The sequence below is a fragment of the Cherax quadricarinatus genome, chromosome 14, assembly GCF_038502225.1.
Source record: "Cherax quadricarinatus isolate ZL_2023a chromosome 14, ASM3850222v1, whole genome shotgun sequence".
NCBI classification, from domain to species: Eukaryota; Metazoa; Arthropoda; class Malacostraca; order Decapoda; family Parastacidae; genus Cherax; species Cherax quadricarinatus.
Window position 1 is genome coordinate 11783495 of NC_091305.1, and position 19086 is coordinate 11802580.

At 37.2% G+C, this 19086-nt stretch overlaps 1 protein-coding gene across 2 annotated transcripts in view; it reads left to right on the forward strand.

Moving 5' to 3' along the window:
• The window catches only part of LOC128698663 (MAM and LDL-receptor class A domain-containing protein 2-like), a 382606-nt gene that overhangs the window by 207682 nt on the left and 155838 nt on the right, over nucleotides 1–19086 (forward strand). For both annotated transcript variants that reach the window (XM_070084851.1, XM_070084850.1), the window contains exons 36-37: nucleotides 1219–1373; nucleotides 8092–8236. In XM_070084851.1, the coding sequence (XP_069940952.1) occupies nucleotides 1219–1373; nucleotides 8092–8236 (300 nt within the window). The remainder of the gene's footprint in view (nucleotides 1–1218; nucleotides 1374–8091; nucleotides 8237–19086) is intronic.

Sequence of the window (19086 nt, forward strand, 5' to 3'; positions counted from 1 at the left end):
CTGAATACACAAATTCATTCTTCTAAACTACAGAATAAACTTCAACGTCTCATCTCAGCTAGCCCTTAATCTAAATTCTCCCTCACTGACTGTGTTACTAACTTGTCTTCTGTCTCACTCTCTCAGTATGAGCTTGAACTTCTTGGTTTTGGCCTTTCCTTCGCCACTTCGCCTACCCCTCGTGCTGGTATTGCCCTGATTAGCTCTTTTGATTCTTTTCGTCAGTCTCGCTCCCGTAATCTTCCTGACTTGTCCACTTTTCGTGGTGCTCTCGTTCCTGCTCTTGATAGTCTGTTTTCTAAGAACCACCACCTTCCACGCCGTACTCGTTAGAGTGACTTTGTAAATGGTCTAAGTCAGACCAAAACGTCGTCGTAAGCTCCTCTCTTCTATGTGCAGGTTATTTGTGTACCTTCCTTACCCATATCTAAATAGTGTTCACTTATATACCTGGGTCTTACCTGTATCTAAATATTATTCTTGAAACCTTGTTCATCTGTGATCCTGCTGTCCATCTTACCCTTAATTCTTTCCATAATAACTCTACACTTTACATGGTGCACTCAACAAGTTTATTTCCCTATAATTTTTGCACTCTTTTGTACCCATTTCTTTTATACACAGTAGCAATGCATGCACTCTGCCAGTCACTAGATACCTTCCCCTCTTTATATATTTATTGAACAAAAGTACCACCTACTCTAAAACTAATATCCTCATCTATATGTATGTGTATATCAGTGACAAGAATTCCTTAAGAAATGTAGTCTTATAAGGAAGATAAAAAGTCTGCACTGCTATTTAAAGCATCATTTATTCATGAGTAGGTTTGGAATTAGATAACCTACTCCATCAGGCACTGTATGAAATTGGAGAAAATCAATTATAAGAACCAGACGTTGTGCCACTTGAACCTGCTTCACCCTTTTCTAACGAAATCTTGTCAGTCATTTTTAGTAAAATTAGGGTCAAATTATTGTTAAGGGTCATCGGATTATGGAAAGATGTACGTATGCAGATAATGAGGAGTTAATGAAGTTTAACAAATATAGAGCATTTAAGTTACACTGGTATCAATGGTTAGATGATAATATGTTCTCAATCATTAGTAAAAATCTCTACTTGAGTTTTTTCTGAAATAATATATTATGTGCTGGTCATTTGACTAGCATTATTGTTCATATTTTTATATATCTGTTTTTAATGTTTTATGTTTAGGTTGTATGGATCAACAACCACCACTACACCACATTCTACGGTGCATCCTGAAAACTGTACACAGAATGAATTTAAATGTGGTAATGGGACATGTCTGCCTTTGAGAAAACGCTGTAACTTTGTTAGTGAGTGTGACACTGATGAACATGATTGTGGTGAGTGGCCTTATTTAATATTACTAGAGTTTCCTATTTGAGTTTTCAACTTAAAGTTTACTGCCTAAGTCAGTACATTTATGTAGTAGTAGACAATCAGTAGTTTAATTTTTAGCAGTAGATAATCTCATCATAAACTGTAATATCTTCACTGTCTTTTCCATGTACTCTACATTCAAGTAGACATAACTTTCCAAATTTAGATACAGTTGTGCTCAAAATGCTGCATGTACTATGGCTCCACACTTTCAACAATCTCATTAACAGCATGACTACACAGAAAATATTAGAAATGTGGTGTTGAATAATAATCTTAATAATGCCCATTAATCCTTTAGTGTTTAGCTGTCAAAATAATGGAGAAATTTGGATGTGCTTCTAGTACATTTTAAGATTTTTTCACTCCTGTGACTTTAGCTGTTCTTTTTTAAAACAGAGTCCAAAGAGTCATTATTCCTACTATACTTGAGTATTATATTAAAAAGCTGTGGTCTCTGAAATACAAAATGAACCCAGCTCCAAAATAAAATTTGCTTTGCAGACTTAATTTTGTATTATTCACAGTTTCAGTTTTTTTTGTGGGACCTCTAGGAATGTAATCCCCATGAATCTGGAGAGACATCTGTAATAGCTGGAAAGAATGATGGATTGCTTCAGAATACAGGAGGGTCTTGTTCATATGGCTCTAAGGTTCACAACCCCAAACAATAAGCAAAAATTGCCAGCAGGTGGAAGAGAGCCGTTTTTTCATTATTAAATGCATCTAAAACTCGTTATAAAATGTTTACACTATCATATATTAAGTACTCAATAGAGCTAGGCATAAAAAAAAGATAAAAAATAAAATTAACACTCAGTACATACTAATGGCCCCTTTCAAGGCAGGCAAAATTTCAAACCTGAGAATATACAGAGAACTTTCATGGCATGTACAAGTACGATAAAGCACCTAATTGACTGGAAATGGTTGAAGTCTTTTGATTTGTACTCCATGGAATGCAGGCAAGAAAGATAAATAATAATACAGTATACACTTGGAAATTCCTAGAGGGGCTAGTCCCAAATCTGCACACAACAGTCACTCCCTACAAAAGCAAAAGACTTGGCAGGAGATGCAGCATCCCGCCAATGACAAGCAGGGGCACCACGAGTATGCAAAGAGACAACACACTAAGTGTGAGTGGCCCAAGACTGTTCAACTGCCTCCAAGCATACATAAGGGGGATTACCAATAGACCCCTGGCTGTCTTCAAGGTGCTTGACAGGCACCTGAAGTCAGCACCTGACCAGTTGGGCTCCGGCTTGTACGTCAGTTTACATGCAGCCAGCAGTAACAGCCTGGTTGATCAGGTCTTGATCCACCATGAGTTCTGGTCATGGACTGGGCTGCAGGGGCATTGACCCCTGGAACCCCCTCCAGATATGTAATACTCACCTTAAAATATGGAGCCAGTCATCATTCCCTTTGTACCAAAACAAAACCATTCACAAACCATTACAAACCGTAATGCAGTTACTTAGACTTAATACCAATATGCTCCATAATATGTACCAATATAGTTTCGAATTAATCTTAGTCTGCCCGAAATGCCTAGTTATGCTAGGTGTGATAGTGGCCCTCTCGGTAATTAGTATTTTATAACATGTAAACCACACAATATCCTATGATATGTAAGCCCTGCATTGTAATCTCTATTCAATTCAATTAAATTCAAAGTTTATTCTCTATAAAGATTACAATGTTGAATTTACAGAATTTGGTTGTTGTGTGGTTTACATGTAGTTAAATAATGATTACAGAGTGTACCACTAGAACGCTTAGCATGGCTAGGCATTTCGGGCAGACTTAGTTTAATTCTTTATTTTAAAATATTACAAATTATGAGGTAAGTTGGTATTATGGCTAAGTGACTAAATACTAGTTTGTGAGTTTAGCAATGTGAATGCTTTTGTTTTGGCACAGTACATAGTTTCAGTATTGGAGTATCATAGGATTCATTATTTTAAGATTGAGATTAATATTTCTGTTTATGGTCAAATGGGTGAGTGAGTGTAAGTGTGAACCACCAGGTGGTATTCGTGTAGTTAGTTGATGGGGTTTATCAGGGAGATAAGATGTTTTCTAATGGTAGTTTTGAAGGTGATGAATGTGTCTGCAGTTCTAGAGTTCTCAGGTAGGGTGTTCCAGATTTTAGGGCCTTTGACATACATTGAATTTTTGTAATGGTTTAGTCGGACATGGGGAATGTCGTAGAGATGTTTGTCTGGTGTTATGCCTGTGGGTTCTGTCACAACTATCAAGAAAGCGTTTTAGGTCAAGGTTGATATTGGAGTTTAAGGTCCTGTAGATGTAGATTGCACAGTAGTAAGTGTGGATGTACTGAACAGGGAGTAAGTTTAGATCTATGAAGAGTGGGGGCGGGTGTTGCCAGGGATGGGATTTAGTGATTATTCTTACTGCAGCTTTTTGTTGGGTTATAATTGGCTTTAGGTGTGTTGCTGCAGTTGATCCCCAAGCACAAATAGCATAGGTGAGGTATGGATAAATAAGTGAGTGGTATAGTGTGAGAAGGGCATTTTGCGGCACGTAGTATCGTATCTTGGAGAGGATCCCAACTGTTTTGGATACTTTTTTGGTTATGTGTTGGATATGGGTGCTGAAATTCAGGTTGTTGTCAAGGTATAGGCCTAGGAATTTGCCCTCATTATGTCTGGTAATTAGAGTGTTGTCGATCTTAATGTTAATTTATGCATCTCCTGCTCTGCTACCAAACATAATATAGTAGGTTTTGTCAGTGTTAAGCGTAAGTTTATTGGCTGTCATCCAAGTCGATATTTTGATCAGCTCCTCGTTAACAATGGTGTTGAGGGTGGCAAGATTAGGGTGAGAGATGACATAAGTCGTGTCGTCAGCAAAGAGAATGGGTTTCAGGTGTTGGGATACGTTTGGAAGATCATTGATGTATATGAGGAAGAGCAGGGGACCAAGGACGCTTCCCTGCGGAACTCCAGTATCAAGTGGCCGTGTTGTTGATGCTGTGTCTTTAATGGTAACATACTGATACCTATTAGTAAGGTAAGATTTGAAATAAGCAAGCGCGTGGCCTCTTATACCGTAATGGTCAAGTTTGTGGAGTAGGATGTCGTGGTCTACTGTGTCAAAAGCTTTTATTAGGTCAATAAAAATTCCTAGTGGATATTCCTTATTTTCCAATGCTGTGTAAAGCAGATCTAGCATTTTTATGATTGCATCATTAGTGCTTTTATTTTTCCTAAATCCAAATTGGCAGGGGTTGAGTATGTTTTGTGCTGTTATAAATGAATATAGTCTCCTGTGCACGAGTTTCTCAAAGATTTTGGATAGCAATGGTAAGTTTGATATTGGCCTATAGTTGTTTAAGTCTGAAGGGTCACCACCTTTATGTATTGGTGTAACCCTTGCCATCTTGAGTAGTTTCGGGAAGGTGCTAGTTTCTAGTGACTTGTTAAAAAGTAATGAAATAGCATGCGAAAGGATATGGGCTGCTCGCTTGTACAGTAATGGTGGGACATTAGACAGATTCCCCGAGTTGTTTTTAAGTGACTTTATAATCTCGGTGACTTCCGAGGGTTCAGTTGGTGCAAGATAGAAGGAATTTGGGAAATTCCCATCTAGGTAGTCCCCGGCATGGGCATTAGTATGTGGGATTTTATTGGCGAGATTAGATCCTATGGTTGAGAAGAAGTCGTTTATCTTGTTAGCTGTGTCAGTGGGATGTAGTGGTGTTTCATTAGGTTTAGTTAGGACAATATTCTTGGTTTTTTCAGTTTGTGGGTCCCTAGAATCTGAGAGAGTGTTTTCCAGGTCTTTTTTATATCTCCTCTAGTGTCTGTGAATCTACTGGAGTAGTATAGTTGTTTGGCTTTCTTTATTACTTTGGTGAGAACTGATGAATAGTGTTTAAGAATATCTTTGTGTATTAAGCCCTGTCTATATTGCTTTTCATATTGGTGTTTCTTGTCAATGGATTTCAGAATGGTGCTGGTTAGCCATGGGCAACCAAGCCGTTTGTTTGTGATCTGTTTCGTTTTTATAGGACAATGTTTGTTGTATAGTCTAAGTAATTTGTTAAGAAAAATGTCTGTCCAGTCATCAATACCATTGGCCTTGGAGAATTCTGTAGGCCAGTCAACAATCTCTAGGTCAGTTGTGAACTTCCTTATTGAGGCCTCTTCATGGAGTCTAAATGAGACTTTGTTGTATTCAAGTGGTGGTTTATTAATGTTTGTCAGGAGGAAGGTAGGGTAGTGGTCTGTAGTGCTATCTGTGATTATCCCTGATTTAAGGGGGGCTAGTATATTGGTCCATATGTGGTCTATTATGGTTGCACTTGTCTCAGTGAGCCTGGTTGGCTTAGTTATTGTTGGTATGAGAAGTGTGTTGTTCATATTGTTGATGAAATCAGTTACAGACTGATCATCTAGTAAGCCAAGGTTGATGTTGAAGTCTCCAGCTAAGAGAAGGTGGTGCTTATTCATTTGTCTGTTTGTTATTAGTGACTTTAATTTCTCACTGAAATTTGGGATGTTTGTGTGAGGTATCCGGTAAATGGCACCAATTGTTATAGGTGTCTTAAGGTTTTTTACAGTAAAATTAGCAAAAATGTATTCCCCATATTCATCACTAAAGCAAGTGGTGCTAATACAAGATAATTAGTTAGAGTAATAGATTGCAATACCACCCCCAACTTGGTTTGGTCTGCAGTTGTGAATTGCTGTGTATCCTGGTAGAGGGTAGATATCTATTGTGTCCTGCTTAAGCCAGGTCTCAGTAAGAATAATGCAGGAGAAGGGTGTCTTTAGTGATTCAAGGAGTGCCAGGAGGTCATCATAGTGTTTGCTTAAGGACCTGATGTTGTAGTTAAGTACTGATAGGCTTTTAGCATTGTTTAGGATAGTGCTGGCTTGTGATGCTGTGTAATAAAGGCAGTTACTTTCCAATAGGTTTTGATTGGGTGTCAGATTATGAAGATTTAGATCAGGGTCAACATGATCAATCATCTTCTAGGTTTAAATTATGGTTATTTATATCCTGAGTTATGTGTTGAGTTCTAGTACTGATATCTGTAGTGGTGGGAAGCTTGGATAAGTATATAGCTAGAGTATTTTGGTCATATAGAGTATAGTCACTACTACACATAATGAAGTTGATGTTGTCTATGTGTTGTGCTGGAATGAACTAAAGTACAACTAGGTATAAACTAGTAATATAAAAATACAAATTTAAAATAGAACAAGACTCTCACTTGTAATTGCACTAAGGTCTAATATAATGACTTTTGTGGAGTCTATGTTTTGAGCTAGAATGAGCTATAGTACAACTAGATTTAATCTAATAATATAAAAATACAAATTAAAAATAGCACCAGTCTCTCACTAGTAATTGCAATATGGTCTAATATAATGAATTTGGTATTGACTATAGTACAACTGAGTTTAATCTAATAATATAAAAAAGGCACAAGACTCTCAATTGTAATTGCACTAAGGTGTTATATAAGTTGTTTACAAGAATTAGAGTATAACTAGATTTAAATTGACAAGATAAAATATACAAGGTAAGGTAGCAAAAGAATAAAAAAAGTAGAAAAAAAAAAAGATATATGAGGTAGTTGGTACTAGTTAGCAAAAGATAGTTAAGGGCCTTGAACGATAATATAATTGAAATATACACTAATTGCACACACAATATAGTCACTAAGATATGAAAACAATCTTAGAGTAGGAATTATATTATAAACTTATAATATAAAAATACAAATTGAAATGGTACTTGCAATTGCACTAGAGTCTGGTATAGGTTGTTGACAAGATCAAGAGTATAACTAGATTTAAATTGACAAAATAAAATTCACAATTAATTAAACTTGATTTGATTTGATTTGATTTAAGCATCTGTTGTGTGATAATGGCAGAAAAGCAATAACAACACCAAACATAACAAAGAGTGACTCAGTTGAAAGCCAGTGAAAATATGGAATACTGAAAAGAGGGACCTGTATACACGGGGCCCTCTTGTATACATATTTTCCAGCATTTTTATGTAATAATTATTACAGTGGTTATGTGTGAGTGAGGTGAAAGTGTTGAATGATGATGAAAGTATTTTCTTTTTGGGGATTTTCTTTCTCTTTGGGTCACCCTGCCTCGGTGGGAGACGGCTGACTTGTTGAAAAAAAAAAATTATAATTTTACTACAGTAATAATTACTTACAGCAATTAGTATGCTGGTAGCAAGCTGTGATATTCATTAATTAAATTTCACAGGAGTGATACTGTAAAATCTGTTTATATTTTATAGGTAACTATCAGAAACTTTTTCTGGAATACAAATGCAAATTACTAGAAAGTGTTTTTTTGCAAGCAGTTGTTGTAGGCAGGCCTATATTTCAAGGATTTTAACAGTTGCTCAAGTTTTTAAGAATTAGAAATTACTACATGTATATGCCTTTTATTTTTTTAAATTTGCCCACTAGTTTACCTTCTTGTAATGAAGTGCCAAGAATCTGCCACAGTATATAAAGTAACTTAATGAGTTTATCTACACATTTGAATTTATGTTAGAGATGGGATAATTTAGGTATTGTCTCAGTGTAAATTTGTATTTATTGCAGTATACAGCATAAAATGTTTTATTCAAATGTTATAGTAAATTATATGTTTCTTTATCTCCGGATAGTTGAAATCTCATGTTCCTTCGAGAATGAGCAACTATGTGGTTGGGTGATCATAGCCACAGATCATCCCATGCTCCGAGGTGGTAGAAACGTAGATGGTACAGATGTGGATGGAGATCCAGTTGGAGCAAGTGGCTTTCTTTTCACGTAAGCATATAATAATGGTTTGTGGGAGCTACTATGTAGGGCCTTCGTACACCCAGTCATTTCCATTCAAACATTTGTAAAAATTTATTCAAATTCGTCTGCAACAGTGCTCAAAAGTTTCAGTCGTCTGCACAAAAGAGTGTAACAATTTGGTGAACATGTCAAAAGCCCCTATATATGCAAAGCATTTTGGGGAAGCTTAAGACTAACATAAGATTAATAAGGCAATAACAGTGTTGTAATTTTACATATGGTCATTAGGTGAGTTACAGTGAATAGAAGAAAACTGAATATTCAACTAGTTCACACTATATGGCTTTAGTAAGTGTACCTGGAGAAGGTGTATCAGGGCCTGAGCAACCAGGCTGTTACTGTTGGCTGCACGCAACCCTAGGTATGAACCACAGCCCGGCTGGTCAGGTACTGACTTTAGGTGCCTGTCCAGCGTCTTCTTGAAGACAGTCACGGGTCTATTGATAATTCCCCTTATGTATGCTGGGAGGCATGATGTAGTATATAAATAATACAGTATTACAATTTAGCACAATTTAAAACAATGAAGTTGAAAGAATTTTAAGTTTGAACTAATGATTAACTAATTGAGCAATCATCAAGCACAATTTACAATATGAAGTACAGTAGACTGTTATTTAGCACGAGTTTATTTGGCACGATTTGAGTATAGCACGATTGAAGAATTGCGGCACAATTTTTTGTAACATGTCGTATGATGAATTTAACATGGTTCAGTTTGCGGGAAGGTAAAAAAACTTCCCTTATCCTCAAGCGGCCGCCTTGTTGTGGTTCAGCTGGGGAGACCTCCCACCATCCCCAGCCACCCCATCCCCCCCGACACCACCCCACCATCAAAGCATTCGTACTTCATACGTGTCCAGGCCAACTTCTCTGCTACAAGCTTGTGATTGTGAATTGTGTTTTGATTTTTTAATTGCTATATCTTGTATCCACCAAGCAATCATGACACCCAGTATCATACCAATGCTGCTCAAAGTGGCAAGAAAAGGTCATTTAAGTCTTAGAATTAACGAAGGAAACAAAGATATTAGACGAGACATCCTGTGGCCATAATGAAGTGTTACTTTGTACACATAAAAAAAGGTAAATATAAGTTTGTGTGACTGACTGACTGACTGCTTACTGAATGACTTACTGAGTGACTTGACCGACTTACTGAATTCAAATTCAAATTCAAAGTATATTCTCTATAAGGATTACAATGCTGAGTTTACAGAATTTGGTTATTGTGAATGATTTGACTGACTTACTGAATGATTTGACTGACTTACTGAATGATTTGACTGACTAACTGAATGACCTGACTGACTTACTGAATGATTTGATTGACTAACTGAATGATTTGACTGACTCACGAAATCGTAATGACACGATTGCAAACAAACCATACCATGGGCGGGGATAGAACCCGCGATCGTGTTGATGGCTTTGACTTGACTGACTTACTGAATGACTTGACTGACTTACTGAATGACTTAATGAATTGACTGACTTACTGAATGACTTGACTGACTTACTGAATGATTTGACTGACTTACTGAATGACTTGACTGACTTACTGAATGACTTTATTTACCTACTGAATGACTTGACTGATTTAATGAACTGACTGACTTACTGAATGGCTTGACTGACTTACTGAATGTCTTGACCGACTTACTGAATGGCTTGACTGACTTACTGAATGACTTGGCTGACTTACTGAGTGACTTGACTGACTTACTTAATAACTTAATGAACTGACTGACTTACTGAATTACTTGACTGACTTACTGAATCACTTAACGGACTTAATGAATTGACTGACTTACTGAATGAATTGACTGACTTACTGAATGACTTGACTGACTTACTGAATGACTTGACTGACTTACTGAATGACTTGACTGACTTATTGAATGACTGACTTACTGAACAACTTAATGAATTGACTGACTGAATGACTTCACTGACTTACTGAATGTCTTGACTGACTTATTGAAGGGCTTCACTGACTTACTGAATGACTTGACTGACTTACTGAATGACTTGACTGACTTACTGAATGTCTTGACTGACTTACTGAATGGCTTGACTGACTTACTGAATGACTTGGCTGACTTACTGAGTGACTTGACTGACTTACTGAATAACTTAATGAACTGACTGACTTACTGAATTACTTGACTGACTTACTGAATCACTTAATGAATTGACTGACTTACTGAATGACTTGACTGACTTAATGAATTGACTGACTTACTGAATGACTTGACTGACTTACTAAATGACTTGACTGACTTACTGAATTTCTTGACTGACTTATTGAATGACTGACTTACTGAACAACTTAATGAATTGACTGACTGAATGACTTCACTGACTTACTGAATGTCTTGACTGACTTATTGAAGGGCTTCACTGACTTACTGAATGGCTTGACTGACTTACTGAATGACTTGACTGACTGAATGACTTGACTGACTTACTGAATAAATTGACTGACTTACTGAATGACTTGACTGATTTACTGAATGTCTTGACAGACTTATTGAATGACTTGACTGACTTGCTGAAAGACTTGATTGACTTACTGAATGACTTGATTGACTTACTGAATGACTTGACTGACTTACTGAATGACTTGACTGACTTACTGAATAACTTAATGAATTGATTGACTTACTGAATGACTTGGCTGACTTACTGAATGACTTGACTAACTTACTGAATGACTTGACTGATTTACTGAATAACTTAATGAATTGACTGACTTACTGAATGACTTGACTGACTTACTGAATGACTTGACTGACTTACTGAATGACCTGAATGACTTACTGAATGACTTGACTGACTTATTGAATGACTTGATTGACTTACTGAATGACTTGACTGACTTAACAACTTGACTGACTTGCTGAATGACTTGACTGAATTACTGAATGACTTGACTGACTTACTGAATCACTTGACTGACTTACTTCATGAATCACTTGACTGACTTACTGAACAACTTGATTGACAAAGTTAGACACTCCAGTACAACCATCAACTTCAGTACCAGAACCTCTACCATCCACCTCAGACCAGTAGGACCACAACATAACTCTCCACTCTCTTCACAACCATCCACAAACACCAGCACCCACAATTTAAGGTAAGAAATACATACTATTGTTTCTGTTACATTTGTAGTCTTAAGCAGTAAAAACAACATAATGCATCACAACAGTGAACTGCAATTACATATTCTCTTTCATTTTTGTAAGATGTGGAGGCCTAAAAAAAGTTGTTTGGCTTTATTGGGGCTCTCTGGAACGTAACCGTATTTTTCCCTAAGTTCTTCAGTTCATCTAACACAGTTTTACCTAACACGGTGTTTTCAGGAACGTAACTACCATGTTAAATAAAGGTCTACTGTATTACAGTTTAGCACAACTTAAAACAATGAAATTGAAGCACTTATAAGTTTAAAGTAATGTAAATAGTTGAGCAATCTTCAGGCACAATGTACAATAATGAAATTGAAACCGTTTTAAGTTTGAAGTAAATGATCAAATAGTTGAGCAGTCATAAATTTTTAGGAGTTTTTTGAGTAACTTTTGAGTAACTGGTAGGTGTTAAGTACAGCATTTATCTGGTTAATTTTGGGTGATGAGGTGATTTCTAAGTAGGGCTTGAAATTGATTTGCAGGCAGGGTCCCTTCAGTGTGTTCTGGCAGTGAATTCCAGATCTTTGGGCCCTTCATGGACACGAGGGATATCAAAGAGTGATTTGTGCCTTGTATTATGCCTGTGCGTTCTGTTGTAGTTATCAAGGAGTTTGAAAGGAGAGTTAAGATTTGAGTATAATGTTAAGCCTCATCAATGATTTATTTTTTTTATTTATTTATTTCCAATTTGTGCACACATACAGAGGTACAAAAAAAATACAGATAAGAGCAGTATGCCAAAGCCACTTATACTATGCATAGCATTACGGGCTGGCTTAAAATTAACTTAAGATTAACTAAGCAATGATTATTATTATTATTATAATCAAAAAGAAGCGCTAAGCCACAAGGACTATACAGCGCTGCTACTAAGCAATGATGAAATCAGTGATAAAACATTAATGTAAACAGATAACTATAAAGCACAAGTGAGTATTACAAAGACAGGTCATATGGTTGCATTCAGTTAGGTAGTGATTCTGTTAGGTAGTGTATTTAAAAAATAATAAAGTTAGATTGGGTTTTAGGTTTAACATTTATGTGATATAATTGTGAGAAACATTTAAGATATACAATTTATAATGTTCAGTTATTCAGTATTTATTTGGTTTTGGGTGAGTAAGTAATCTTTGAGAAGAGACTTGAATTTATAAACAGGTTGTGTTTCTTTTATATTTACAGGTAATGAATTCCAGATTTTAGGGCCTTTTATGTGCATTGAGTTTTTGCATAGTGTGAGATGGACATGAGGAACATCAAAGAGTGATCTGTGCCTTGTGTTATGGTCATGTGTTCTGTTGAGGTTGGCAAGGAGATGTTTGAGGGGAGGGTTAATATCAGAGTTAAGTGTTCTATGTATGTAATAGGTGCAGTAATAAGTATGGATGTTTTGTATGGTGAGTAGGTTTAGTGTATTGAATATTGGTGGAGTGTGCTGCCTGTAGTGAGAATTTGTTATCATTCTAACTGCAGCCTTTTGTTGGGTAATTAGTGGTCTGAGATGGTTAATTGTTGTTGAGCCCCATGCACAAATTCCATAGGTGAGATAGGGGTAAATAAGAGAGTGATATAGGGCCAGGAGGGCTGACTGTGGAACATAGTACCGTATCTTCGATAGTATGCCTACAGTCTTGGAAATTTTCTTAGAAATTTGATGTATATGTGTATGAAATTTGAGTCTATTATCAAGGTGGATTCCTAAGAATTTTCCCTCTGTTAGTTTTGTGATAGGTGATCCATTTATCATTATGTTAAGAGGGACATCTGTAGCTCTGTTACCAAACTGAATGAAGTAGGTTTTGTCAATGTTTAGTGTAAGTTTGTTAGTCCTCATCCAGGTAGATATTTTCTGTAATTCGGTATTTACAGTATTGGCTAGCGTGACTGGGCTCGGGTGAGAGAAGACGTATGTAGTGTCATCTGCAAATAGTGTGGGTTTGAGTAATTGCGAAGCATTTGGAAGGTCATTTATGTATAGGAGAAAGAGAAGAGGGCCAAGGACACTTCCCTGTGGGACACCAACTGTAATTGGTTGTGCAGAAGAGTTTGCCCCATTTGCGTACACATATTGGCTTCTGTTGCTGAGGTAAGACTTGAGGTAGTTGAGGGAGTGCCCTCTTATACCATAGTGTGACAATTTTACGTGGAGCAAGTCATGGTCAACTGTATCAAAAGCTTTACGTAAGTCAATGAAGATCCCCAGTGGGACTTCTTTTTTCTCTATTGCAGTGTATATATGTTCTAGCATGTGTATAATAGCATCATTAGTATTTTTATTAGGCCTGAATCCAAATTGGCAGGGGTTGAGTATGTTTTGGGAGATAAGGTAGGAGTAGATTCGTTTATGAATTAATTTTTCGAAGATTTTTGAGAGAGGGTGTAAGTTGGATATTGGCCTATAGTTATTCAACTCTGTTTGGTCTCCTCCTTTGTGGATCGGGGTGACCCTTGCTATTTTGAGTACTGTAGGGAAGGTGGAGGATTCAATGGATTTGTTAAAGAGTGTTGCAATGATTGGTGATAGCACTTGTGACACTTTTTTGTATATAAGGGGTGGTAAGGTATTTAAATCTCCTGCCTTGTTTTTTAGTGCGTTGATAATAAGGGAGACTTTGTATGGGTTAGTCGGAGCTAGGAACAGTGTGTTCGGGTAGTTGCCGGTGAGGTAGTCATTTGGTGGGGTATCTGAGCTTGGGATTTTATTGGCAAGGTTTTGTCCTATAGTGGAGAAGAAATCATTGAGTCTGTTTGCTGTTTCTGTTGGTGGGAGTTGGGGTTCATCTGTTTTTGCTAATTTTATTTCGCTATTTCGTGATATCTTTTTTGTTCCCAGAATTTCTGATAGGGTTTTCCAGGTCTTTTTTATATCACCTCGTAAGTTGGATAATCTGTTCTCATAATACAATTTTTTTGCCCTTCTTATCAGGCTGGTTAGGATTGACGAGTAACGTTTTGTTTGGTCTCTGGTTATGTGACCCATTCTGTACTGTTTTTCATATTGGTGTTTTGTATTTATGGATTTGAGAATGCTGGGTGTTAGCCAGGGACTGTTCAGTCTCTTTGCTGTCATCTGTTTAGTTTTTTTAGGGCAGTGCTTGTTATAGAGGTATTGGGTTTTTTTTAGAAAATTATTAATACATTCGTCAATATCTGTATAGGTTTCTAGCTCAGTGTGCCAATCAATGTTTGCTATTGCTGTTGTGAAGTTATTAATGGCTGCCTCATTGTGAAGTCTGAAGGTGACTTTAGTAGTGTCTTGGGGTAGTTTACCAAGAGTTGTTATGAGGAAAGTAGGGTAGTGGTCTGTGGTATTATCTGTAATTATGCCTGATTTTAAAGGGGATATGGTGTTGGTCCAGATGTGGTCAAGTAGGGAAACACTAGTCTCTGTAACTCTTGTAGGTTTTGTTACTGTTGGTAGTAACATACAGTTACTCATTGTGTTTGTGAATTCAGTAACGTGTGGGTCCTGGTCTTGCAGGAGATTTATATTGAAGTCACCTGAGAGTAGTAAGTGATCTTTGTTCATGCGTGCATCAGTTATCATACTTCCTAGATTTTGACTAAATTGGCTAATGTTTGACTGTGGAACTCTGTAGATGTTTATCAATGTGAGAGGTTTTTGTAGGTACTTTGATTTGAATTTAGCTATTATATATTCCCCATGTTCATCCCTTGTGCAAGTATTAGTGATACATTCTAGTTGGTCTGAGTAGTATATGGCTGTGCCACCCCCTTGTTGATCTGGCCTACAGTTGTGTATGGCTGTGTAACCAGGAATGGCATAGACATCTGTACTATCAGGCTTTAGCCAGGTTTCAGTTAGTGTAATGATGGACATATTGGCATGTAAGGAATTTAGTAATGCTATGAGGTCATCGTAATGCTTGCTTAAAGATCTGATATTGTAGTTAAATATAGTTATGTTGTTGTTGGCACTGAGAAGTGCCTTTGATTGTTCTGCAGTGTAGTAATTACAGTTACTGTTTGATTCATTTAAGTCATTAAATAAGAGGTTGGTATCAGGATCAATGCTTGTAATCATAAGATTTGTAGTGAATCTATAGTTTGAATTAAGTATAAAACAAAGTAAATAGTCTTAAGCTAAAAAATAGCACCTGGATTATTTAACAAATGTAAAATAATGAGACCTTACTTGAATTATGATTACCATTATTCTGATTATGATTACCATTATTCTGATTCTTTCTTTCTTTCAACGCACCAGCCGCATCCCACTGAGGCAGGGTGGCCCAAAAGGAAAAATGAAAGTTTCTCCTTTCAAACTTAGTAATATATACAGGAGAAGGGGTTACTAGCCCCTTGCTCCCAGCATTTTAGTCTCCTTTTACGACACGCATGGCTTACGGAGGAAGAATTCTATTCCAATTCCCCATGGAGAATTATTTTGATTATGATTACCAGTATTCTGACCTCTTTGGGGCTTAGAACTTTTCATTGCAGCAGCACCCACCACCACTGTCACCATCACTGCCATGGACTTTATGGAGGGGTAGTTCTCATAGTTGAATGGGTAGTTTCTTGTAATCAGTCGACAGAATGGAAGGCATACTGGTGAAATAGCTAAGAAATTGGCCAAGTGAGTAATTGAATTGGCTTAAAATAGAACCCAAAGTGGACAAAATTGCCAATAGAGGGCAAATTTCTAGGTCTCCACCTAGACTGCAATCTCAAATTCCAAACTCACATACAGCAAATATCCAAGAAAGTCCCCAAAACAGTAGCCATCCTCTCAAAGATACAGTTCTATGTACCCCAATCGGCTCTTCTTGCACTATACCATTCTCTCATCTACCCTTACCTCACCTATGGCATTTGTGCATGGGGCTCAACCACAGCAAGTCACCTTAAACCTTTAATAAAACTCAACAAAAAACTGCTGTGCGATTGATTACAAATCCCTGTAATAGGGAGCATATTCCTTCGCTTTTCAAGAGTCTTAACTTACTAAATATACAAAACATCTGCACTTATTAATGTGCCTACTACATACACAAAACACTACATTCAGATATAAACCCTCCTCTCAGACTCCTACTTGATAGAGAATAAACTTTGATTTGATTTGATTTGATAAGTACAACAGAACACACACCCATAATACAAGACACAAATCACTCTTTGATATCCCTTGTGCCCATCTCTCCCTGTGCAAAAACGCTATGCACGTAAAGGGCCCAAAGATCTGGAATTCATTACCACAATACACTAAAGGACCCCTGCCTGCAAATCATTTTAAGACTCTACTTGGAAACTGTCTCATCACCCAAAATTAACCAGACTAGCCATACTTAATTCCTACCATTTATTCAAAAGCAACACAAAAAAGCACCAATGATGTCTCAATTTCAATACTGAAGATTGCTCAACTATGTACTCATTACTTCAAAATTAGGATGTTCAAATTTCATTGTTTTGAATACTAAATTGTAATACAGTGGAACCTCGGTTTTCGTTTGCCTGGTTTACGTTGAATTCGGTTTTCGATGAGTCTTTTCATCAAAATTTTGTCAGTTTTCGTTCATCACCTCAGTTTTCATCGAGTTGACAGTGGTCCGCCGTACCAGACATGTCCGCCCGCAGTGGTAGAGGGTGGTAGTGATGGTGGTAGAGGGTGGTAGTAATAGTGGTAGAGGGTGGTAGAGGGTGGTACTGATAGCGGTAGTGATTGTGGTAGAGGGTGGTAGTGATGGTGGTAGAGGGTGGCAGTGATGGTGGTAGTGGTTGTGGTAGTGATGGTGGTAGAGGGTGGTAGTGATTATGGTAGAGGGTGGTAGTGATTATGGTAGAGGGTGGTAGTGATAGGGGGAGAGGGTGGTAATGGTTGTGATGGTGGTAGAGGGTGGTAGTGATTGTGGTAGAGGGTGGTAGTGATGGTGGTATAGGGTGGTAGTGATAGGGGGAGAGGGTGGTAGTGGTTGTGATGGTGGTAGAGGGTGGCAGTGATGGTGGTAGTGGTTGTGGTAGTGTGGATGGTAGAGGGTGGTAGTGATTATGGTAAAGGGTGGTAGTGATTGTGGTAGAAGGTGGTAGTGATTGTGGTAGAGGGTGGTATTGATGGTGGTAGAGGGTGGTAGTGATGGTGGTAGAGGGTGCTAGTTGTTGTGATGGTGGTAGTGATTGTGGTAGAGGGTGGTAGTAATGATGGTAGAGATAACCTCTCCTCTCTCTCCCCTCCTTGCCGTCTTCCATATGCCAACAAGAGTCTTCAATAAAGGAGTTAGTGATGTTAAATGTTCATTTATCCATTTCATTAGTCATTTGTATTTATTTCTCATTGTTTTCTGTATGTAAAACTATAGTTATTATCTATAAATGTATTTTTTGTTAATACTTTCTGGTGTCTGGAATGGATTAATTGGATTTATATTATTTCTTATGGGAAATATTGTTTTAGTTTTCATCAGACTTTCTGGAACAAATTAATGACGAAAACAGAAGTTCCATTGTACTTCATATTGTAAATTGCTTAAGTTTTTAATATTAATAATAAGTTTATTTCTTTGTAAAGGTTACAATGTGTAATTACAATTTTGATTTGCTAAGTACAAAGATAGCCACTATCATGCCGAGGCATTTCGGGCAAACTAATCCTAATCCATAGTAACTAATTAAAACTAGATAAGATAATAGTACATAGTAATTATACTTAAAACTAAACATGGAATAGTGGTTAGCTGTTTTACAATCTTATTTGAACTTAATAAATCTTATGTAAACTTAGTACAAAATCTAATTTACAAGTAATGGTGCAGGTGGTAATATTTTATGGAATGGCAGAATTAAAAGCCAGATGGTCACATGATAAAACTAGTCAGTAGATGTTTGGTTGATTTGGTTAATATTGTGAGATAAGATGATTTTATAGCAAAGTCCTAAATTTATAAGCTGTCTGGGGATCCTTGACCTGTTCTGGTAGCGAGTTCCAGATCTTTGGACCTTTTATGTGCATAGAGTTCAGTGAGAATCTTACTCAAGGGATGTTGAAAAGTGCCTTATGCCTTGTATTGTGACTGTGCATTCTGTTGTAACTGTAGAGGAGTAGTTTTAGGGGAGGGTTTACAGTGGAGTTTAAAGTTCTGTATATGTAGTAGGCACAATAATAAGAGTGTATGTCTTGTAGTATATTTAGCAAGTTGAATCTTTGAAAAGTGGTGGGGTGTGCTGTCTAGCACAAGAGCTGGTTATCACATGCACAGCAGCTTTTTGTTGGATTATTAAGGGTCTAAGGTGGTTGGCAGTGGTTGAGCCCCAGGCACAGATACCATAGACGAGGTAAGGATATATTAGAGAGTGGTACAGGGTAAGGAGAGTCATTTGTGGTACATAGTAACGTATCTTGGAAAGGATTCCTACTGATGTGGAAATTTTCTTTGCTACGTGATGGGTATGGGACTGAAATTTAAGATTACAGTCAAGGAGAAGACCTAGAAATTTGCCCTTCGTGTGTCTTGATATAAGGGAACCATTTAACAGTATGTTGAGTTAAATATTTGAGGCTCTGTTGCCAAACAGCATGAAGTATGTTTCATCTATGTTGAGAGTGAGTTTGTTGGTCATCCCAGCATATGTCTTTAACAGTCCATTGTTTACAGTGTT